This window comes from Dipteris shenzhenensis, chromosome 23 (assembly GCF_047967505.1).
Source record: "Dipteris shenzhenensis isolate YYH24624 ecotype China chromosome 23, Dip_SZ_1.0, whole genome shotgun sequence".
Classification (NCBI taxonomy): domain Eukaryota; kingdom Viridiplantae; phylum Streptophyta; class Polypodiopsida; order Gleicheniales; family Dipteridaceae; genus Dipteris; species Dipteris shenzhenensis.
This window is the reverse complement of record NC_141618.1, coordinates 10535327-10560970: the sequence shown is the minus strand read 5'-3', so window position 1 is coordinate 10560970 and position 25644 is coordinate 10535327. Positions and strand designations below refer to the sequence as shown.

At 43.7% G+C, this 25644-nt stretch overlaps 1 protein-coding gene across 2 annotated transcripts in view; it reads left to right on the top strand.

Annotated features, from left to right (window-relative positions):
• The window catches only part of RECQL2 (RECQ helicase L2), a 176407-nt gene that overhangs the window by 25063 nt on the left and 125700 nt on the right, over positions 1-25644 (top strand). For both annotated transcript variants that reach the window (XR_015543197.1, XM_087394163.1), the window contains exons 3-5: positions 1706-1852; positions 1939-2154; positions 15785-15889. Coding sequence is in view for 1 of the 2 variants with exons in the window: in XM_087394163.1 (XP_087250289.1) it covers positions 1706-1852; positions 1939-2154; positions 15785-15889 (468 nt within the window). In the remaining variant the exon portion in view is untranslated. The remainder of the gene's footprint in view (positions 1-1705; positions 1853-1938; positions 2155-15784; positions 15890-25644) is intronic.

Below are 25644 nucleotides of genomic sequence, written 5' to 3'. Positions count from 1 at the left end.
CATCCCAAGAGAGGGGTGAAATGTTGCATTAGGAAGGCCCTATAAGGATGACATGTGGCATCTAGATCTATCTAGGGATTTGGGGTCTGTCAAGGCTAGTGAGAGAAGATAAGGATTGGGATTTGTCCACGTGAATTTGTGTGCAGCTCTATCTCTCTTGCTTGGTAGTCTTGGCAGAGTTGGCTGGGAGGAATAGTAAGGTGCTACTCCCGTGATATTTGCGGCGAGAGAAGAGATAGGAGGTAGATAGTTTTACAGGTTCATTGTCTATTGATGAGTCTGCACATCTATGTGATGCACATTAAGTAAAGAAGTTTGTGATTCCACATCCCACATGCACACTGTGTGAGCTCCTGGGCATTACTATAAGTCTTCTGCTATGTGTACACTCTGTTGGGTCATTTCTAACACCTAGATCTATCCACTGTGTTAGAGGATCAAGCAATGGCTTCTATTTCTAACATGGTGTCAGAGCCATGAGTTAGACTCATATTTTCACTTTGAAGGAAGGAGTCCCTTTAAGCTTGAAGGTGACCCTGATTCAAGAAACGTATGAGTATTTGTTTGGTTGCTACAACAAACGTGTTCTATGTTTTCTATAATTTCAGAAGCTATGACCACTCTCACTCTTATTCCAAACTTCAGAGATGTGGGAAGCTTGATGGATCAAACTATCCCATCTGGAAGGTCCAGAAGCAGAGCCATCTTGTGGCTAGAAAGCTCTAGAAGATAACAATGGGAACATAACCGAACCCTGAGGACACCAAGGATGCTTTAAGAAAGATGATCATGATTGTAGATCCAGATGTAGTTGAAGAGTGGGAGGACAAAGATACTTGAGCCCTTTCAATGATCATAGGACGATAACGGGTTCCGTCATTCCACACATCAAAGTGCCGATAGTTTTGGCGAGGTGTGGAGCATTCTGAGGAATTTTTGATGAGGCGAACAATATGTTTAGGATCCTATCCTCCAAAAAGTGACCACGGGTGTGCCTAGAGCACACAACATTAGGGTACCTTATATACCTTGTACTTTTGTGTGTTGTGGAGTTGCAGTCACATCAATCCATTTTTTCAGCATTCGTTTTTTTGACTTGCTCTGTGTGTGTGTGTGTGTGTGTGTGTACCCAACAAAAGCAGGCTTGTGATCCGTATTTAGCCTCCATTCTGCTTGTGACTCTTGTTCGCAGGAATAATCCTAGATGTTTTTAGAATCAGTGTCATAGCCTGTCAAGGCTTTAGTGATAATTTTGCAGCACTCTTTGTAGCTGCATCCATGGTCTTCTCCATTTGTAATCCCTTGCAAGCTACCATCTTATGTTAGTGTATGCAATTGATTGCTTGATTTCATTATTGTTTAATCGTTCAATTATGACAGATGCATATGGGAAGTCAGGTCCTGAGATGCCTTAGGTTTTTATAATTTTAATCACATTTGATTTGTGGATGCTAGATATTGAAGCAAAATATAAAGACAAGTTGAGTAAAGCCGGATACAATCAGAAACATGTCATGTCTTTTGGTTACCAAGTTTGTGCTTCATTTGCCTTGGTACCATGTCCAAGCATAAACTGCTTTCACTGAAGCCTTACATACTTGTAAGCATTAGAGTGACATTAAACAAACTTGGATGAGATGTCAGTCTGGAATTCAGCATGGGTTTATGGAAAGGTGATGTGAAACATTGAATGTGGATGCTGCAGATCATAAATGCAATCATGAGTGGGCAAGATGTAATTGTTATAATGGCTGCTGGCAGTGGCAAGAGTTTATGTTATCAGCTCCCTGCTCTTCTTCGCCCTGGGACTACACTAATTGTTAGCCCATTGCTTTCCCTCATCCAAGACCAGGTAGTACGTCTGACCGTTCTTTGTCTAATGCTCCGTCTTACACGGTGAAAAAGCTCATCACGACAATCATATTTGCTTGTGTTCAGGTAATGGGACTCACTGCACTTGGCATTTCAGCATCCATGCTTACTTCCATCACTACAAAAGAAGAGGAGAAAGAAGTATATAAGTCTCTTGAGAAAGGCGAAGGGGACCTGAAAATCCTTTATGTAACTCCAGAGAAAATTGCAAGAAGCAAGCGCTTTATGTCAAAATTAGAGAAATGCAATCATACTGGTTGCCTCTCGATTATAGCTATTGATGTAAGTCAACGATTCTGGTTCAGCATGCAACGGCCTGCACTATATGTTTGTGGAATCACATTAAGTCATAACAGATCAGTAATGATAAGAATGCATATCTATGTCTGGGATTTGTACAATGTATAGATTCGATTGATCTATTTGATGGCTTATAACCTTGTGTAGCGACTATCATAAGCTCAAAACTGCATGTAACCATGATATTTTCATGATAGAGTTTGGGCATGTGCATGCATATGCATGTAATCATGATATTTTCATGATAGAGTTTGCACCGCACACTTATGCACACATGCATACCCACATACATTTCCTAGGTTAAGGTAATGTAGGGGCTGTCTGGGCACTTAATCAATTATGTTGGAGTTACAAAAGACTGCCCACTGTCTTTATGAATGTGACAAGAGAGCACAAAAGAGTTAAGAATGAAGCTCCACAAATGAGGACAAAAAGAGATCAAGGGCTCAAATAGGAAAACCTCATGTAACCCTGAAAAGGTAATGACATGGCATGATGACTAGCACCCACTAGCTTTGGAATATAGATACCGTAACTTACTTAGGTTCAGAATCTAAAATGATCCCTCAAGTGGTACAATAAATGTCAGTTCGAATAAGAATAGCCTACATGACCATTCCAATTTGTATATCTTTCAATGCGTCCCTCACTGGAATAGATGAAGTACCCGAAAACGATCCTTGGCAAAGTACGTTGTGCCGCCTTAGGCACCATGGCTGCAGATGTTCATTGAGACAGTAACCTATGGAAATAACACAAACTAAAGGAGTACAATTGAAAAATCCCCGCCTGGTATTTTTGCCAGGCCTTATCAGAAGACATAATACTTATCCTTGCCAAGGCTTTGGTGAAGATATCTGCCACATTGTCCACAGTGATAGTCAGTGAGATTTATGTGCTCCTGTTAGTAATGATACTGATCTTCAGTATCTTTCATGTCGGTGTGAAACATAAGATTCTTTGCAATGGCAAGACATCGCTGGCTATACATGAGTGTTAGTGGCCGTGTCTTGTGTACGAGCCATATCTCACAAGTACATATAGTGACTGCATTGGTTGCCTTATATTCTGCTTCACAAAGGCATCTGCCCAATTTAGTATGTGAACCCATGGGTTTCAAAATCAGTACCTCTAGTTTAAGGCAAAGAAAAAGTGAGCACATACTGTATGTATATAGAGTACAGAAGAAAACAGAATGACATGCTGCAATGGCATAGTCCCCCCTTGACCGCTTTCCAAAAAATGATTGCTTGGCTGTGCAAATATTGACTAAGCACACCATTACCATAGGTAATATCAGGTCTTGTGGGACACAAATACATCAAGCTGTGGTAAATTGTCTATAGAGGGTAGCATTAAAGTTCTGTGCAGTATCAGTCTTATCAGTTTTGGACCTGTTAGCTGCTGGTTTGCTGTCTTGCATTCTGAATTTTTGCTAGAGACCCAAGGCATACTTAGTTTGTGAAATGGAAAGGCCATCTTTGCCAAATATCAAGGGGGGGGGAAATTTGCAGTTGGTTCAATTTTTATATATCTAGAGCTCTGTTTCCACTTGAAATAGAACAAAACCCACATGAAATGTGAATACTGTAGAGAAATGCCTAGTTCTATCTTTATTGCTTAGTTATGTAGACTTACAATTCAGAAGAAATTGTGATTTACAGCAATGAATGGAAATGAAAGGTGCAAGATCTGTCATGGGCTGGACAACAAATAGAGCAAGAGGACTAGGAGTGCACTTACTTGGCAAGCCTTAGCTGGGTAGATCCTTAATGGATTAGAGCCACACTGTTACATTCCAGTTAGAATGTAGCATGACCTTGATGGGTCAGTGACAGAAGTCCTTAGAGAGACCAATTTGTAATGTTGATTCTTATGGTGTGTTATAAGGATTTGTATGATTGGACTTATTCTAGTCTTACAAAGGTATATATGTTATAAGGATTGGTCAAAGATTTAACTGTCGAGGTCTCTGCTGATTGACATTTGAAACGATTACAAGGCTTTGAGGCCTCCATGCACATCGGATTGGGTTAGTTTATTAATGGAGAGAATTGCAGTTTCAAGGCTTGAAGATTCCCAGCTTTTAGATTTGCGGTTTCATACCAGGTGGTTTAGAGAGTGTGGCTGGAGAAAGATAAGATTTCAATCAGTCACTCTAGGGGTGGCTAGTATGAGGAATACACAGGACTGATATCTCTGGTTTGAAGAGCTAAGGCAAACTAGGTAGCACATGAAAATTTTGACCAGGGAGATTTCTATTCCTTTTAAACTCAGTTTTGGTTAGAGCTATGGGATTCCTTTGGCTCTTCATTTACAGTCTTAGTCTTGTACAGTTATTTGGATTGCAGTTATTTGCCTGGTCTAGGGAAAGAGAAAATATTTTTTAGTCTATTGTAAATTGTGGCAGTTTATGACTTTGGGAGTTTTCAATGATTTCTCTGGTATAGGGAAAACCCAGATCAGTTTTTGGTTTTGGCAGAGTTAAGGGGAAAAAACCCAACTGAGAGAACCAACACAAGACAAGTCTAACTCAAGTGGATATGGAAAGGGATAACCACTTAGAAATGGAGGTAGAAGATGATACCTCTGGTGTGAACCCCATAGCATTGGAAGTTCGGACGGTATAGCAATTTTTGCGCCCCATGCCACGTGAACCCCATTCATTAAATGCTAGAATTGGAAATTTAGAGAATGCCTTACAGTTGTTAATGGCAGAATAGCTGCATGCTAATGAGGGGCAAGAAGAATTACGAAAAGGCATTCACTCCTTGACAGGTGGACCCTCTAGGGAAGAAAAAGAGAAAGGGATCATGAAATATGGAGTCCAGTATCCATATAATGGAGAGGCAGAAGGTCAAGTGGCCTAACATAGCAAATTATAGGCCTAAAGAATATGCAAGTAGAATGGCGTATAGAACCTTGGAAATGGCTTCACAAATGGGACGAGCCCGTTTGCCATTTGTGAAGTTTGTAATGTCATAAGGATGATCCAAGGGCCACACATATGTATACAGAAGCTGGAAATAGGTGGTGGATGAAAGGAGCACACAGCAATACAAGAGACCTTTCTTATAACAAATTCTCCATGAAGAGAAACAACGACAAACAGAATGGCAAAAAACAGCCGATTGAGCAAAAAGATTCTCTGAAGTAGCCGCCCTCTGCCAGTACACTTTTGGAGAATCTGTAATGAAGCTTCAGCGGTAGAATGAAATGGCGACGAGAGATGGCATTAACCTCAGAGATGTTTCGTTCTGAGAGCATGAAACAACCGTGGCTGCTATAGCTTTCCTTTTGCATCAAAAATTACTTACAGAGAGAGACTTGCATACACACATCTCTCGCTGAGTATTCACAATGCCATTTTTGCAAATAAAAATAACCGATAGAGCAACAATTGCAATGAGTAGCCCGATAATGAAAAACAGCGTACAGGAGCCTCTCTTGGAATTTGCGAGGAGCCTTCAACTAATGGCTTTCTTGTCTGTTACACTGCTAATATGATCACCTATCAGTCGTTCGAAGGGTCGGCTGACTGCTACTTCATGCTTTTGAAGCAACCCCTGTTGGCAAAGGATATAGAACCTTCAGCCAAAGACCTGGCTTCTAGATATAAAGCTCACGGTATAGACAGCCTTATGGTAAGTTGCAAGAACAACAAGCCTTATTGCTCAGCATGTTGGAAAGAACCGCCCTTCAGCCACCGCCTTTGATAGAGGACCTTCTCTTAGGAACCACAAGACCAACAGCATATAGAGTCTTCAATGTTGTGTATTGAAGATACCAATGCTTTGCTTCCAAGTAAAGGATGGAGGGTTCATGAAGGCAAGGAGGAAGAGAGAGCTACGAAGTGAAAGTGGGAGAAGAGCCTAGAGCTCTAATACCAAAGCGGAGTGCACACATGAAGAAGATGAGAAACTCACGTGGGAAAGAGGAGAGACGGAAGATCACTCAAGATAGGAGCCAACACATATTGATCGTATTAGCTATCAACCTTCATAACATGGAAGGCTAGGAATGATCCACACCATACAAGGGCATGTCCACCCACTAAATAGGACCAAGTCCCTATCCAAATCCCATCCAATATCCACTTCTACCAATCATGTGAAGGTGGATTTTAGACCCCTCTAAACATCCTGATGTACTAATCTCAACCAAGATTAGATGTGAAAAGAGCCTCAAAAGATAAGACGGAAGCACCTTGGCAAAGGGACATGGATGCCGTGTTGAGGGTGTCTAAGGGCCTTGATGTGTGTAGTCCATGCCTTCCTTTGTAATTGTGCCTACGTGTGTGCCTTTGGATACAACCTTTGCCATGCCAGAGGGGGTTATCCACAGGTTGCTGCATGTTGTGCTGAGCATTTAGGAGAAGGCAGCAATAGAAGGGGAAAATGGGGCCGGCCAAAGGTGCAGTGAAAACCCTGTTGTAGGTGTTGTAATGGCAGTTCGAAATAGGCTGCATGGCTGTAGAGACGGCTGTATGACAGCATTAATTACATAGATGGCTAGGATGCACGGCCATGGGCAGTTAGGGGGTGTTGCATGGAAGATGATGCAGAGGCAAGGGGAGAGGGACAACAATTTACTGAAATGACCTCCCTGAGGGGACGGGGGGGGGTTGTACAGCATATTATGCAGAGGGGATGCAAGCAATTGTTGGAGATATCATAGCCAAAGAGTGTGTTGGTGCAATGTGTTGGTGTGTAGTACTAGGTGATCTAGTACTAGTTCATGTGTGTGAGTCATGTTTGAGTGTCACGTGTCATTATGGGACTTATCCCATATGCACTAGGTGCTAGTGTGTGATTGAATAGCCTATATAAGGCTTGTACTTATCTTGTCATACTTGATGAATGAATGAAAGCCTTCTTCATGTCTTCATTTGAGCATCATTTCCGCACACCCTAACCTTCTCTCTCTCTCTCTCCACCATGTTATCCGAGCCACCTTCCATAGCTGCTACGTCATCCTAGACCTGCCATAGCTGCCACATCATCCTAGTCCTAACCCTCATTCAAAACCCTAATCCAGTTTTAGCCTCCATTTCTGTAGCCGCCTCAGCCCTACTCTATTTTGCCTCAGCCCTGCCTCATTCTACCTCTTTCTGCAGCCATTAGTTTCCGTTTTCTGCCTCCTCCATACCCAGCTGCCGCTTCATCTCCTGCTGCCTCCTTTGTTGCCTTCATGCGAGTGTTTTAGGTGCCCATTTTCTTCTTCTTGCTTGCTGGTCGGCTGCTCCTGCAAGCTGCGCCTACACGTGTGGAGGTTTAGGCAGCTTTGGCACCCTGAAAGCTGGCTGGTCGGCACTTCCTTCAGCATACTTCTGCACGTGAGGGTTCCCAGGGTTGTTTGAAGGCTATTTTGGAGGTTTTTGACGCTCAAGACAGTTTCATTCTGCTGCTGCTGTGTATTCGACCACCTGTTTGTGCAGCCCTTCGAGGCCTTTGGAGGCATTTCCGGCTTGTTTTGAGCTTGCTGCCGCATAACCGTCTTCAATAGAGGCATTTCCGAGCTGCATTGGCTGTTCTCTGATTCCGGTTCACATTTGGAGCACACTACACATTTATATTTGCTCTTTTGCACACGAGCAGATTGCTGTCCTGTTTTGAAGACCCATTCCTTTGCTGGGTCTTCATTTCTGCTTGCTGCCCACCTTCACGAATGTCTTTGCGATCATGACTTCGTTGTCTTCTACTTACTTGCTCGTGGAGAAGTTCAAGGGGGAAGGTTTTCCCACATGGCAAACCAAAATGCAACTGCTCCTTATGCGTGAAGGAGTTTGGGATGTTGTTGAGGATGACCAAGTTGAGTTACTTGATTAGCAACACCAAAGGATTTGGAAGCATCAGAATGTTAAGGCCATTGCTCTCATTGGTCTTCGCTTAGCTGACTCTCTCATCCATCATGTGGATTTCAAGTCGACAGCTAAGCAGATTTGGAATCGTCTCGAGACCTTGTTTGGTAATAAAATCACCAACTCTAAAGTTTTATGATTTGAAAATGGAAGAGAGTGATGAGTTGAGTGATCATCTAGCCAGTTTCAATCTCTTGTTCAACAACTCTCAAGTTTGAAAAGTGTGCCCAATGATGAAGATAAGATGGCTGTCCTTATGAAGAGTATGCATGGAATTTCTCGCTTTGAGCAAACTCTTGAAGTCCTTCCTCTTGCCACTACCACGTTTGATGATATGGTGGCACTCCTCATTGAGAAGGACCGTCACAATAAGGAAGCCTCTCTTGCCTCTCGTGGTGATCAAGCATTTGCTTCCACAAGCAAATGGAAGACCACCAAGAACATTATTTGCAGGTTTTGCAAGAGGAAAGGACACATTGAAGCTCTCTGCTTCAAGAAGAAGGAACAAGAACAAGAGAAGCACCATGCCCATCTCCTTGTTGAAGAACAAACTGAAGCTGAAGAGCCCTCGGAGGAGATACATGCAGCTACAGTAGAGGTTCACGGCCTTTCTCTTGAGGACAAGGACCCATACGACCAGGGTTGGGCTTTCTAGGCCCCTATGCTATGTGTGTTTGTGTTGAGTCAAATAAAGATTCTCAAACTTGAGTTGTCCCTCTAAAATGAATGTATTTGTAGTCAATAAGAGGTACTTTGCTTTGGTTTGTCCCCCAAAAGTGAATGTACTGTCTTCTACATTGGTTTGATGGTATTGACCACCTAGTTCAGAGTAAGGGGGATGACGAGTGATGGTTTGCCCTTGCCGGTCGCAAGCTGACTGAGAAGTCGATATCACACGGGAGGTGTTGGATAGTTGGACTTGCTCTTTGCGGTATTGCGGTGGAGGGGGAATCGGTCTACTCTTTGCGTGTTGGGTCTCACACTCTTTGCTCTGAAGGGGGGTGTTGGTGATCTAGTACTAGTTCATGTGTGTGAGTCATGTGTGAGTGCCACGTGTCATTATGGGACTTATCCCATATACACTAGGTGCTAGTGTGTGAGTGAGTAGCCTATATATGGCTTGTACTTCACTTATATTGTCATACTTGATGAATGAATGAAAGCCTTCTTCATGTCTTCATTTGAGCATCATTTCCTCATGCCCTAACCTTCTCTCTCTCTCTATCATGTTTTCTAACAGCAGTGACGAATGGCCAGGGGAGGCAAGTTTGCTGATGTAGTGATGAATGGCTAGGGGATGCAAGCAAGGTGACAGGTAAGGGGGGTGCTGTTAGGGAGCCATGACAGGTAGGAGGATTCTTCGGGTAATATGCTTTCGAATGGGAGGGGCTTAGGCTTATATAGCCCACAAATGGGGCCCTGCAAGGTAGGACCTTTGGTGAAAGGAAAGATGTCCTTTTTTGAGCGGGTGGATGTGTTTTGGGTTGCTTATGTGTCCCTTCATATATGTAGATGATTGTCATCTTTTGGGACGAAAGGGTTTGACCTAGAACCGATCACTTTGCCCTAGAACATCCATCATCTTGTCTCATAACGTCATACTAATGAGGTCCTAACAGCTCCCTCTTACTAGACATACTCTCTTGATGTCTAATTGCGCTAACGCACTTAATATGATTGATTGTGTTCACGTGTTATATTGAAGTTGCTATTTCTATGGAAAAGCAGATACTTTAACTTTTTAGAATAATATTTTATGCATATTTGATTAAACCATTTACATAAACTTTTTCCATGGACTTACCTTTGTGCTGACTGTTGAACACCTTCAAATTAAATGATACATGATACAATATTGCTCTTGAAAGTTTGTTATCATTCACTGGATGGCACAGATTTATGTGTATCTTTGAAGCTGTCATTATCTAGAAAACTGTCTTGTCTGTCTTGTTTTTTGGGGCTCATATCGTAATTCCAGGGCAGTCTTGTTGGTTTAATACAGTCATCACCTTTGTAGAGCACGGACGATAGTCATTGGGTTCCTAAAGCTGAGTTCTATTAATACAAATATTCACTCTTGGTATTGAAAAGGAGATTACGTGCACAAGTTGAAGGTTTTCTTGTGAGTGGAAGGGAGAGAGCAAAGTGTGAGAGCAGGAGCAGGAGAGAGAGAGCTGAAAACGATAGTTGCAATAGATGAGTGTGTTACAACCGAAGAGAGTGATAGGTTTTGTCTAAGTGACAAAACCTTATCCTTCACTGACCGTAGTTAGTGAACTAACTGTGGTTAGGGGGAAAAACCTCTAAGTGAGGGAAAAGTGCCCCTAACCTGGTCACTGCTAAATTATAACAATAATTCTAACACCCCCCTGCAGTGCCAATGTCATGTACAAGGAAATGATCAATCACCAAAAGGAGATAAGTTCAGGGCACTGCGAAATGCCTCAAACTTTTCACGTGGAAGTGCTTTGGTGAAAATGTCTGCAACGTTGTCATGTGTTGACACATAGATCATACTGATCTCTCCTACATGCAACTTCTCTTTGACATAGTGATAGTGAACCTCAATGTGCTTCGTGTGAGCATGAAACACATGATTCTTTGCCACTGCAATAGCACTCTGACTATCAGTGAGAATTGGAGAAGGACCCTCCAATGAAAGATGAAGATCAGCAAATAAACGACGCAGCCAAACAGATTCAACTGTCGCTATGAAAGCTGCCCTGTACTCAGCTTCACATGAAGAGGTAGCCACTGTAGATTGTTTCTTGCTTAACCAAGAAATATAAGCTTTGCCCAAAGAAACAATTGCCACTTGTGGACTGCCTAGTGTCATAGTCTCCAGCTCAATCTGAGTCACTGTAGACATGCATCTGCAAGTCAGCCCCCCTGGGAAACATCAAGCCAAAAGACTTGGTACCTTGCAAATAACGGAAGATGCGTTTTACAGCCTGCCAATGCAGTCTTTGGGCTGTGCATATATCTGCTCACCTGAGAAACTGCAAACTTAATATCAGGTCGTGTATTGCAGAGATAAATGAGGCATCCAACAGCCTGACTGTAGAGTGTGACATCAATTGATTCACCTGCTTCATGCATTGTAAGCTTCAGCCCCGGCTCCATGGGAGTAGCTATGGGCTTACAATCCTGCATGTTGAATCTGTCCAAGAGTTTCTGCACATACTTGGATTGAGACATAACGAGGCCACTTTTCTCTTGAGTGAACTGGATCCCCAAATAAAAGTGTAGCAGCCCCAAATCTGACATGTCAAAAGTGGTTTGCAATTCAGCTTTAAAATCTGCAATATTATCTTCATTTGACCCTGTGAGCAGTAAGTCATCTACATAAAGAATGATGACTAAAATATCCCCCCCATCTTTTTTGATGTAGAGGGTGCTCTCAGTTGGACTATTGTGCAGCTCTTTGCTGGTGAGAAAGGCATGAATTTTGGCATACCATGCACGTGGGGCTTGTTTCAGCCCATACAAAGCTTTATTCAGCTTGCATACCTGAAGTGCATTTCCTGAAATTTCAAAGCCTGGAGGTTGTTTGACATAAACCTCTTCCAACAAGTCTCCATTAAGGAAGGCTGTTTTTATGTCCAACTGATGAACATTCCATTGAAAATTTGCAGCCATGGCGATAACTGACCGGATGGTTGTCATTCTGGATGTAGGAGCAAAAGTCTCCTCATAGTCTATGCCCTTTTTCTGAGCATATCCTTTAGCAACCAGCCTTGCCTTGTACCTATCAATGGTCCCATCTGGCTTTCTTTTAACTTTGAAAACCCACCGTGTACCTATGGCATGTTTACCTGATGGCAAATCGACAACTTCCCATGTCTGATTTTTCTGAATGGACTGCAACTCATCGTGCATGGCATTCATCCAATGCACATTATCGTGTGCCTATTCAAATGTCTCAGGCTCCTCCTCATCAAGAAGAGTACCTGCATAAGCTGATTCAACTGAAAGAGCACCTCCCCCATGCCTTACTGTACTCCGAGTTCTACCAAGTAATGGAGCATCAATTTTACTCTCCCTGAGAGTTTGTAACAGCCAATTTGGGACTGTTTTTGCTGCATGTATATCTGCAATTTCTTGCTGAACAAACTCTTCCACAGCTTATGGAGGTGGTAAGACATCCTGTGGCTGAATCGGAGCATGTGGAGGTATCTGAAAATTTTGATTTGCATCAGATATATCAGCAGGGGAACCCAAGGCAATGGGTAGTAATCCCTCAAAGACATCATCGGAAGAAGTAGGCAAATCAAATTCAGCTTGAGTGTGAGCTGAATTTTCTGAAAATATAACATCTCTACAGACAATAATCTTGCGTGTGACAGGATTGTAGAGACGGTAGTCTTTGCTCTTTGCACTGTATCCAACAAAAATGCATTTGATTGCCTTATCAGACAACTTATGCCGAAACTCAACGGGCACATGAACATTTGCAAGGCATCCAAAAACACGGAAATGATCCACAGAAGGCTTTCTCCCTTGCCAAACTTCATAGGGAGTCTTGGTCTTCAAAGCTTTTGTGGGTGCCCGATTCAAAACATAATTGGCACACATGAGACCTTCAAGCCAAAATTTGTGAGGCAATTTTTTGCTTTTTGGCATGCATCTATCCATCTCCATAAGAGTACGATTTTTCCTCTCAGCTTTGCCATTTTGCTGAGGAGTTAGCCTCACTGTAAGCTGATGTACAATGCCCTTGTCTTTCAAAAAAGCATCAAAATGTGCAGACAAATACTCCCCTCCTCTATCTGTGCGTAATGTCTGTATCTTGAGTCCTGATTCATTCTCAACCATGGTTGCAAAGTGTTTGAAAACCATAAACACTTCTGATTTGTGTTTCAGCCCATAAACCCAAGTGTAGTTGGAGTAGTCATCTATAAAAGTGACAAAGTAAAGATGACCACTTAATGATGGAGTCCTCATCAGACCACAGACATCACTATGGATAAGCTGTAATTTTCGAACAGCTTTTACTGATCCATCCTTCTTAAAAGGAAATCTGTGCATTTTACCAAGAATGCACCCTTCACAAGCATGTGGAGGAGGTGTTTCAAGAGGAGGCAATGCATCAACCATGGCATGTTTTTGAAGCGTCATCAAGCTGCCATAATGCATGTGTCCATATCTGGCATGCCATAACTCCGCATTCTGCATAGCAGCAGTAGGAGTGCAAACTGCGCGAGCATGTGCTGGTCTTTTCTCATACATGTCAAGCTGAAAAAGACCACGTAACAAAGTGCCAGACAATCTCAAGGCATAGTCATTTTCTCTGTCATGGACTGCACACTTGTCATCTTCAAAAATGACCTGAAATCCAGCTCTGTTAAGAGTGGACACTGAAAGTAGATTTTTTGTGATACCAGGCACATACAAGACATCAAAAATTTTGAATATTGAGCCATCAATGGCTATAAGTTCAACTTCTCCTGTACCACGAACTAAATAGGAGGAGTTGTTGGCACATGTGACCTTTTTACCAACGGGTGGTGGATGCAGAGATGTGAAAAGACACTTTCTGGAAGTGATATGCTTTGAGGCACCGCTATCAAAATACCATGTATTTTGTGTCTCATTGACACTGAAAGCTAATGCATCCTTGGAGGAATCATAACTGCATGTCAGAAAAGCATAAGAGTCATCATTACAAGTGGCTGTACTATTCGGAGCAGCCAACTGAGAGTCTGAAATGCAAGACAAGAAGGCATAGTCGTGCTCCACAAAGTTGGCTGTAGCTTGCTCATTGTCAGATGCATGGCTCTCCAAAATATCCCATGCTGCCTTTGAGGTCTTACACGATCGGATATGCGGAATGATGAATCTTTTCACTGAAAGAGAAATACATGACAAAGCTAAAGCATCACGTGAATCCCATCTCCTCTGCTCTGGAGTGGTAGGTATAACTGTACCAATAACTTGTGCTGCAGCTGTACCATGTGCACGATCTCTGCCGCCTCCTTGTTGGGGAGGGGTATTAGGTGCCACATTTGCTGGCCGGAACTCATCCCCATTTACATAGTCCCACAAATTACGGGAAATCAGAATATTGCGTACCATAAAACTCCAGAGGGAGTAGTTGGTACCATCTAGCTTATCCTCTTGTGAGAGACCATTGAACTGGAAATCATTCTGATTTTGATGGGCCATGTCTGAGAAAGAAAATACAGCAAATGCAAATCTGAATTCCCTTGCTGGGAATGGAGTGCACAAATCCCAAAAAATACAGCCAAACACTGGCTAAAAATGCAACTCAAATCTCTGTAATGTCTCTGTCAAAAATCTGCCAGAGCATCCAATCTCTCCCAAAACCTGCCAAAAGTGCTTCAAAACACTCACAGAAAGGCAATGTGAACGGAAACCTGTAAAATTGCTCTCCCAACACAAAAGCCCCAATTTGTGGCTTGAAATTGCAACCAGAAAGGGGCAAATGGTCTGAAAGCCCCAAATGTTGCACAAATTGCTCTTTGCTTGCAAAAGCCCCAAATTTCACTGCAAAATTGCAGTGTAATTGCAAAAGCCCCAAATTTTCTCAACGAAATTGCATCCAAAAGAGGGCAAATTAATTGAAAGCCCCAAATTTGCAATTTGTCTGCCAAAGCTCCAAATGTGCTCCCAAAAATACAGCCAAACAATGGTTGTATGCACAAGAGCCTGACAAAACTCTTTCCAATATCCTCCTGCAAAGAAAATCCTGCAAAAATGCAACTTTCCAAGCCCACCTACAAAGTGACCTTCAAACTGTACGGACTAACAGTACGGAACTATTAGTCCGGTTGAATGCAACTGTACGGAACTGTACAGCGCAGCCTATACGGTCGAAATCCGTGCACCTGTACGGATGTACGGAATCTGTACTGACAACTCGGCGCAAGTGTACGAGGTGTACGGGCAAAACTTGGCGAGGCTGTATGGCGAAATCGTACGAAAACGTACGCACTATACGGACGAACCTGACGGCACGGGATGGGCTACAGGCTGTACGGGCGATCTGTACGGAATGGGGCTGTACGGCTGTACAACGTTCTGTACAGGCTGGCGTCGAGTGCAGGTACGGGCAAGCGTGCGAATGGCGTAGGGCAGCTGGGCCTGGTACAGACGTACGGAACAGCCTAGAATGGCTGTACGGATTGATGCGCAGCTTGCCTCTGAAGATGCACGTACGGGCTGGACTCTTCCAAGCTTGGAATGAAGAGTGACTAGCGAGCAGACTGAAGGAGCTTAGCAAGTGCAGGTGATTGACTTGCTCTGATACCAAATGTGAGTGGAAGGGAGAGAGCAAAGTGTGAGAGCAGGAGCAGGAGAGAGAGAGCTGAAAACGATAGTTGCAATAGATGAGTGTGTCACAACTGAAGAGAGTGATAGCTTTTGTCTAAGTGACAAAACCTTATCCTTTACTAACCGTAGTCAGTGAACTAACTGTGGTTAGGGGGAAAAACCTCTAAGTGAGGGAAAAGTGCCCCTAACCTACTTATTACATTACATTGGTCAGTGCTAAATTATAACAATAATTCTAACATTTTTATTATCACATGCCTGGTATTGGAAAGGAAATGGCATGCACAAGTTGAAGGTTTTCATTAACATGTTATCATAATCTGTGACTATGCTACCTCTGTCTACGTGCAAGGGTAATGATTTTATTCAGTGGATAGCATTTATTTAGAGAAACCCTAGTTGCTAGAATTCTATGTCTTTTGATTTCCCCCCCTTTCTTTTCCATTCGATTTGGTGCAGGAGGCTCATTGCTGTAGCCAGTGGGGCCATGACTTCCGTCCAGACTATAAGAATTTGGGCATCTTGAAGAAACAGTTTCCTAAGGTTCCTATGATTGCTCTGACTGTAAGTAGGATTTTACACTTAACTGTTCTTGAATTTGGTTCTGCAATCTTATTTTTGGTTTGGAAGGAAAGGCTCTCTTCTGAAAGGAATTTACTTATCGCGGTTGGCGAACCCTTTATGCAAGCTAGCATGTTTACACCTAGAGACAGAACGGAGGTTGTGTCACAAGGAGCTGCAGCATGGCCTGCTGGGTGCCAAACTTCAGTCACAAACCTCTCCGTAGACAAATCATCTGGGATCTCTTCTTCTGAATGAGTCAATTTTAAGTTACTCTTAAGTGAGAAGCTAGCATGCCAAAGCTCAAAGCAATAAGGCTGCCCAAAAGCTTCCAACTAGAATTGGGCTTTTCCTAATGGAAGAGCCACCTTCACAGTTGTAAAGTTTTTCTCCTGAACCTAGTAGTGCTGTGAAATGGCAAGTAAACCAAAAAAGGAATAGGTATTACGAAGGGCCCCTTCATGTGAGGCAGGTGAGGTGGCACTTCACACGTAATGTTACTATGGAGTCGATATGTAACTGATGGATTAGCGAATATGTCTAAAGTCAGAAAAAGAAAATACATGCATGGCCTTCCATAGGACTATAAAGATTGCAGATATGTAACTGATGGCTTATCCAATATGTTTAAAGTCAAAAAAAGAAAATACATGCATGGCTTTCCATAGAAAGGTGCTCCATGATGACTATAGAGAGCCATGGTTGGGGATGGAGGAACATATAGTGTATTCTATGTGTAAAACAGAAAAAGAACTTTAAGGGTCTCAATTTTTAAAAAATGATGCTAGAAACGTCCATAACGGTTGTCTTCAATATTTGTAGCCACTCTGAGGTGCCTATCACACCTCTGAGAAGCTACTAATGAATCTATGAAAATAGGAAGAAACTCCATGTTTGAAGCGTGAAAATGAATGATGATGATGATCATTGTCTTGGTAACATCCCATGGGAAGTGATATGACCTCGGGGACCAATTACAAAAGTATCAAAATCGTGCAAATTGAGACTAGAATGTAGTGCTTGTTGCTCATACTGTTCGTAGTGCCTTAAAATTGCTCAAAGAGTTTTTTTTCCATCTTCCATGACTAGGACAATAGGAGTGCCCATAGCATTGTTTGACCTGCTTGTCCTTGTAAGTGTTGTTGCAAATGTGCACCCTAAAGAGGATTGTGCTGCATGTTCCCTGAAAGTGTGTTGCTTAGTATTGCCTGATGCAGAGTAGACCAAGGCCCTCCTTCAATGGTATCCAATCCTAGCTTCCATATGCCAATGCCATGTCTTAATGTAGGTCCACCCGAATGGCTGTCCCGCCGCTCTTTGCATTTATGTGAATACTTTCTCAAACAGATATGGTTGTGTTCCAAGCCCTCACGGCAAAAAATCCACCCTTGCATTGTTGGTTTATATGCTGTATATAGTAGCGGTACTTCTTTGGGTGAATGTTTGTATTCGATGACTCCATGAAACTACATTGCAAAATTCTATGATATCTCTATCGAGTGAGGTCTTTCTAGAACGACTCCATGTGTTGTCTTTGAACCTAGCATTGGATGTCTTACATTTACCTTGATTGTAGAACTTTGCTAATCACCATCCTCTACCTTTTTGTTATTGGCTTCCCAAGCTTGGCAAGAAAGCCTATTGGCTTGCATGCCTTTCACTAAGATGGTCATTTCGGTGAGCTTCGAGCTTTTAAGCTTACATTATGAACATTGCCAACATGAGGAGGTTGTGAACTGCTAGAAGCATTTGGGGTCATAGCCTGCAAAGTGTCATCTGAATTTGTTGTGGACGGTGTGGAATCAAATATGTCAAAGGCTTCCATTGATGGCTGTTTTTAACTGTCCAGCCAAGGTAAAGTTGCATGCTCAGCAAAAACCACGCCTCTACTGACAATAACCTTGCTTGTGCTAGGCTGAAACGACCTGTATTCTTTGCTTTGTGAGATATAGCCAATGAAAATGCATTTTATGGCCTTATCATTAAGCTTATGCCTCTGCTGAGAGGGTACATGTGCCTATGCAAGAGATCCAAGCACCCACATGTGAGAAATTACAAGCTTGCTTTATAAGGGGTCATGGTCTTCAATGCTCGAGTAGGTGCCTATTGAGCACATAGTTGGCACACATAACAACATCCAACGCGAATTTATCGGGAAAAGAATTCCCCTTTAGCATGCACCTGCCTATTTCCATTTCTGTTCTATTTTTTCACTCTGGAAGTCCATTTTGTTGCGGAGTGTGTGGCACTATGCACTGATGTATGATACCCTAGGTTGCTAAAAAATTAGAAAATTATGGGGATAAGTACTCACTGTAAGAAATCCTAGATTTACTATATTTAGAAATTTGCTAAGGAACAGAAAGGAGACTGAAATAGCAGAGAACAAGGAAGTGTGTCATCCATACAGTTGGGCCTCTCTTATATAGAGAGTAAAGAGTCGCTTATGAAAAGGTGTGTACTCCAAAGTGTATGTGCATGAAGAGGTGCGTACCCCTTGTGAAGGGTGTGACCCTTGATGAGAGGGTACATTTCAATGGTAGTGTCTCTTCAATAGGATGTGTCTCTTGTGAAGGGTTGTGCCTCGTAGGAAGTGTCCTGTCGAAAGGGCATACCCTTCCACAAGTCAAACCATCCATAAGTCTAAGGTACATAGAAAGGAATATGTCACAGATCGTGACATCCCCTCCCACTCAAAAGAAGGCCCTAATGGAGATGATGAAATGGTGTAGAAAATATCATGGTAAACTCAGAAAATATTCCTGTAATATGCCAGGGTATTGTTGTAAGTCTTCATCAGATTGCCAAGTAGCGTCGGAGTTGTCGAGATCTCGCCAAAGAACAAGGAATGCCATGATGAGTCGATGTCGAGTCTCTCACTATCGATGGTCTAGAATACGCTCAGGAATAAGGAGAACATAATCATCTTAGATTTATGGGACATAGTTACCTTTCAGTTGGAACTGGAAGAGGCTGAAGAAGTCCTGTTGGAAGTCAACAGCTTGCTTTCATTTCTTGACAAGATAAGCAAGACGTAACCATTTTGATGATGTCACTTTTCATCTGAGGCCAGTAGTATGCTGCACTGAGTAACTTGTAAGTCTTGTTGATGCGGGGATGTGCACGTGCAGCATAAGGAACTACATGATGCTCTTTTAACAAAAGACGTGAACATCCTTGTCATGCGCTACGTAGACGTGACCTTGATAATACAAAAGGTTGCACATTTTGGCGAGCCACTAGTCAGCTATTCGGCGATTCCACTGACCAGTGTAGGCTTCCGGTAGTTTTATGTTAATTCTTTTAGTTTGCAAGCTTGAAGTAAGCGGTAGAGCACACGAAGTTCAACATTTTCTACCTCTGGTGGAATCGGGTCCACATAGTCATCGGGTGGTGTCTCGTCATCCTCTGTGTGTATGGTAATGCGAGAATCCTAGAGTTGCTAGACTTTTTGGACCAGATCGTAAATGCTGTCCTGAAGTTGAGAAATCCGGAGTTGAAGTAATGCTTCGCCCTGTATATTCGCTTCAGGGGTCTTTTTGGGATTAAAGTTGCTAATCTCTGGAGAGGTTGGACGCGAGCGGTTCGACATGTCAGAGGTACCTATGAGAAGAGCACGAGATTGTGCTCTAGTTTGTACCATTCCTAGAGGAAGATCCGGGCTACTCCCTAAGATTGCTCATGTTGGATGGGGCAGGCGAGACAGGATGGAACCACCCGTGGAAATCTGGTAATGGAGGTCCTGAAGGAGGTAACACCAGTGAAACGAAAGTGGGTATTACCGCTCTTGAGAGGATAGGAGTTGATTGCAGAGTCCACGGATCCAGAAAAGGGTAAGGAGCTGCTGTCGGAAGAGGAACGTATCTAGAAGGAGTGCCTTCAAAGTGTAAATACTGTCTTGGGGAAGGTGAAACCTGCTCAAGAGGATATCTGGGAGCTGAAGGAGATGGAGAATACCCTGGAGATGCTGAAGATGAGGGGTAAAAGTTTCTCCAAGGATGGACAGCAAACTCGTGGGGAATATCGGGTTCTGGGTATCTGCGTGTCTCGTGAAACACAACCTGGACTGTGCTAAGGAAGTAGTGAAGTTGAGGTGCCTCATGCAGAAGGTATAGGATGTGGTCCAAGTTAGTGGAGGGGCTCGTGACACAAAAGACCCACAATGCAAAGGCTCCAAAGTGGGCTGGGTGTGCAATCTAAACTTGATATTGAGTGATAGGTGATGCTCGTGGTGGCCTTGAAGGTGCCGGGGCATTACCAGGGGTTTCCATGTTTTAAAGAAGGGGATTTCATTTGCTGTAATTTGATAATGAGCAGCAAATATCAATATGAAAGAGAATCCTTAGAAAAAGAAGAATGGAAAGAGTCAGATCTGCCAATTAGTTGCATAGCATGGCCTGAAAAATCTTTGTCCGGAGGTCCATTGACTGTCTTTGCAAGTCCACATTGAAGTGTGAACCAGGAAAAAGGCGCCTGGCGAGACTTTCTAGGCTGATTGAGGTGTGGCAAAGGTGATTTCCAGAAGAGGGCAGATTGTGTAAAACCTGGCGCTATCTCCTACGTTGAAACTATGGCAAACGCCTGTGGGGTGCTAGGCACATATTTGGGCCTGGCTGGTTGGATTTGGAAGGCAGCAGAAGGCTGCTACTCACAGGCAAAGATGGCTAAAAGGGGTGTCTTTTCCACAAACTGATGTGCCTCTTGGGTGAGGAGTCAAAGCTCTTCATTGACAAGGTGCATCCATTGGCGAAAAAAGGTGTCCCCCTTGGTTTTGGGACAGCCCGAGTACATCAAAAGACAGGATTATTGTCGTGTCCATTCACATCAACTAGTGATGTGAGGCAGATTCAGAGGCCACTAATGACTTAGGTGGGGTTGGCAGTAAAATTTTTTATGTTCACCCTCTCCATCTCTTCCATGTACAACGTGCGTGCGTGGATCTCCTTCTAGCGAAGTAGAATATCAAATAGGCGCTAGAAGGTGAGGGGCATTTCCTACAAGCAGGAGCAAAATTTGCTCTGATACCATGTAAAAATCCTAGATTTACTATGTTTAGAAATGTGCTAAGAAACAGAAAGGAGATTGAAATAAGAGAACAAGGAATATTTGTATAGCTTGAGTGCCTGTAGTGTGTCATCCATACAGTTGGGCCTCTCTAGAGAGTGAAGAGTCACACATGAAAAGCTGTGTACTCCAAATTGTATGTGTATGAAGAGGTGTGCACCCCTTCTGAAGGGTGTGGAAGAGGGTACATTACAATGGTAGTGTCTCTTCAATAGGATGTGTCTCTTGTGAAGGGTTGTGCCTCATAGGAAATGTCATGTCGAAAAGGCATACCCTTCCACAAGTGTCCATTCATGAAACGATCCATAAGTCTAAATATAGAGAGAGGAATACGTCACAGATCATGATACTCACCTCCCCGTTAGTGTGGAGGATCAAGAATTTTTCCCCTCCCTCATTCTCTGCTAAGGCAAGAAAATTCTTGAAGCTAGAGAAGACATCTGACTTCAATTTCATGGGATAAATCCTAGTGAACTTGGTGAGGCCATCCACAAAAGTAACAAAGTAGTTGTAGCCTTCAACTAATGCTATCCACATCGGCCCGCAAACATCCTTATGTACTAGGTGCAACCTCCTAGATGCACCAAGGGTCCCGTCTTTTGGAAATGGGAACCAATGCATTTCCCCAATAAGTATCCCTCACATACATGTTTTGTAATTGCATGCATGGGTGGGAGATCTACCACCATGTCCTTTGAATGCATCTTCACAAAATTGTTGCCCCAATCTCTCATGCCATAGGTGACTATGGAAATTGCAGATTCAGCAATGGCATTTGCTTCTATAGCAGCCTGTTTTTCAAAGATATCAAGGTGAGACAGCGTGCTGTCAAGTGTTCCAATGAGTACAATACAGTTATTGTACTGGTTATCATACACGGCACAACGATGACGGTAAAAAAGAACTCTTAAGCCATTTGTGGAGATGGCTGAAATGGAAATCACATTCTTGTTGATACTTGGAACATACAAAACTTCCACAAGTGTCATTGTATCACGTGACACTGATGTGACCAATACCTCTTTCATGGAATAAGCTGCGTTGGCACAAGCAACAATGCCCTCGTGTGGTGCATCATTCAAGGACTGAAATAGAGATATGCAGGAGGTAATGTGCTTAGAAACACCATTATCAAAATACCAGGCTGACTTAGTTTTTGAAATAGACAATGCCGAAGCATACATCTGCGGATTGTATTGGCACGTCACAACAAATGGCCACTCATCCTGAACCAATTTTGGTGCGCATGAGGGTGATCATGGGCAATAGGAGCATGTGTGATTGCAAGACCTTTTTGCTGTTTTTTTTTTTTTCATAAAGAGTGATATATTCCATTCAAAACAAATCATACAACAGGTGGGAGAGAAAGTACTCTATCCCTAGCCTCAACAATGTGGCAAAAAGGCCATGGTGGTGGTCTAAAATGCCACGACATCCCAAAAGGGGTCAAATGAGAAAACAAGGAGCAGTCCCATGTCCTCATGAAGGATATAAGTCTCCCACGAGCTGCCGAAGAGGTGCCTGTACACCGCTCCCACTGACTCCTGAGAGTGAAGATAATCTCCGCCCAAATGGAAGCGAGAGTGTCAGCCTCCTTGCATAAATGGCCCCCAAGGACAAAAGAACATCGCGAACACCATATCCGCCATAGGGTAATGCTGGAAATCACCTCCCAGGCTGACCCTGCAGCTGAAGTAGGCAGGGAATCCTGAGCTGGTACAGGTACCAAAAGCAAATCCTGTGGCTCCATGATGCTGGCCTCTGTGGGACCCCGTCTTTGGCGACGCTGCATGAAGAAACCGTGGTCTCCTTTTTGCTGTTTTTTCTTCTCTGAAGCAATATGCTTGTGACATCTAGAGATATCATGGCCGGGCTTCCTACAATAATTACATTGCTTCTTCTTCTTCCCGTTAGCAAGAAGAAGATGATGAGGTACTAGATGAAGGTTTGGGCTTGCTGTAGTTTCCCCCCCCTTTACCTTTGCCCCTATGATTGCAGGCAAAGGCTTGATGTGTATCAATAGAAGCAGTCCAATTTTTGTTTTGATGACTCTCCTCCTCCTGCAAGAGTAGGAAAACAAACTGATCGAAAGAATAGTGGCTAACCCATTGCTACTAGCCTCAATGTGGTAGCAAATCCTTGGTATGAGTTAGGGAGCCCATCACGTGTTGTAGACACTACCTGTGAATCTTGGACAATCTTATTAACATTGATGAGCTGCTCTCTGTAATTCTTACTCTGTGTGCGGTAGACATCAAATGCTGTCCCCTTCGTTCATCTTAACACCATCTAGGTGCATGTGTAAATAGGCAACCTTGGCCTCATTCCAAATCTGATAGAGGTTGGCCAAAATATCCCATGCAGCCTTGGCTGTCTTGCAAGACCGAATGTGAGGTATAACCTCCCTTTTGCTATTCATAGCAATCATTGCATGTGCCTGTGCATCTCTCTGATCCCAATGAACGTGTTCGGGTGTGGGAAGTACTGCGGGAGCAGTGGTAGATGAACCAAAAATGGCAGTGGTAGCTGTAGCACCACTTCTAGTGGCTTCGGTGGCACCAGGGGCCTCTGCTAGAGAGACAAACTAGTCTTTGATTCAAATACAATTTCCCAAAAATTCTTGGATACCAACAGGTGGTGCACCAAGTACGGCCACATGGGATAGTTGGTACCATCAAGTCTATCCTCAGCAAAAGGCATTCCAAATGACTCATGGTTTGCCGTTGCAAATGAAAATTCCTTAAAAGAAAGTGACCCGCAAATGTTAAATCCTCAAGGCCACAATGCAAATTGCAATGAGCTGGATGCTCAAGTGCAAATGTCAACTAAAAAATAACAGCATTGCTCTGCAAGTGTAAATGCCACAAAGGATGTTCAAACACTGAGCAACAATGCAAAAGGCTGTCCCCTACTATCAATAAACTGTCCTGTAAAAAGTTATCCCAAAGAACACTGCCTATAGAAGTGACTAGCGCAAATCAAAGGGCAAATACCTGCAAATTTGTCCAATGCAATCTGAGCTGAATCTGTCCACAAATATTGGCTGAATGTTTCTGTAAAGAAATCCCCGAGGAAAGAGTGTCAAATGGACTGCTACATTCCATTGGAGCCACCTTTGGAGTGGTTACTGAGATCCCCCCTCTCCCTGAGATGCCTACTTCAGCAGCAGAGGCAGTCAGGTCCAATGGGGTACCGCATGTCAGGGTCATTGTCTCTGACCCTAACATCTCGGATGACCACATTATGCTTCAGCATCCAGATGGCTCCTTCTTCAGACAGAGAGTCGAGATTGCAGGAGACAGGATCAGTGTAGGATTTGTAGGACCCTTGGGCACTTTGCTAGAGATTGCCCAAGGAAAAAGAAAAGACCAAAAAGATCCACGGGTGCGCCTCATAGCTTCACCCGACCTGGACCTTCTTCACAACTAGTTCCTACTGCCTCACGCACTGCTAGACCTTCAACTTCACAACCAGAACCATCAGCCTCTCGTCCTGGTACTTCACAGCGCGGGCAGGACAATCAGCACGTCCTGCTTCGGTCGTCCCCCGTTGGGTGCCTGTCAGAGTTGGTGAGCCATACCTCAGGCTAATATTGACGGGGCCGCGGACCCGTCTCTTCAGGCAGGAGACATCTTTGTCCTAGTTCCATGTGCAGATTGTTAGAAATGACCCAACATAGGGTACACACAGCGGAAGACTTATAGTAATGCCCAGGAGCTCACACACTGTGCCTGTGGGGTGTGGAATCACTAACTTCTTTACTTAATGTGCGTCACATAGATTAGATGTGCAGACTCATCAATAGACAATGAACCAGCCAGATAGAGAAGACACCAAAATAATATATATTTCCATCCAAAACTATGGACACAATACAAAAGAGATAGATCCAGAGTCCCACCAATGGTGTGGTCCTCTGATCTAACCACAAGGTCCTTCTCCTATTTTCCGGCTATCTCTAGACTCGAGCCGCGTGCTCCACCTCGAGCGTCTGTAGACTCTCCGTCCAGTGTGTTCTTCTCCACCTTACTGCCTGTGAATCAGCCTAGGTGGGCAGCCCCTGCCAAGCTTTGTCTGTAGCACACAGGTCCCTTTTCCACTGCTCCAACCTGCTTGTAAATGGCTGCTCCAGAAGGTATGATGATCTCAGCACCTTGCTGCCCTAGAAGACAGCCAAGGTCCAGCCTCTCCCTAGAGCTAAGTCTGCAGCACCTATTGCACTCTCTCACCTCCTGTAGATAGGCCGAGAGAGTAGGCTTCCTGCTGCTCCTTTCTGCCCTGGAACTGCTGGCTGCTGGATGTTGAATGCCCTGCCAAAGGGCTCCTTTTATAGGCCCCAAAGGGGCTCAAAACTGACCGACTTTGTCTGTCCATCAACCGACCCCACAGCTCCCCATTTATGGGGCTGTGGGCTGCCCTTTTGGGGCTGTGTGCTGGCCGACTTTGATTGGCCAGCCGACCAGCCTGCTAGCCCTATATAAAGGGCAGGGTACTGCCTTATTTGCTTATGCAGGGGGCATTCCACTGGCCAGCCCATAACCAGGCCTGTCTGGCTGGCTATGCCCAGTCCAATCAGCCTATCTACACAGACCGACCCTGCTGCTGCACACCTGCCGCCATATTCAGAGCATGTTGCAGGCCATGCGCCTGCCCACAAACCTCGCTCAATAGCTCTCCATGTAGGCTTATGTACC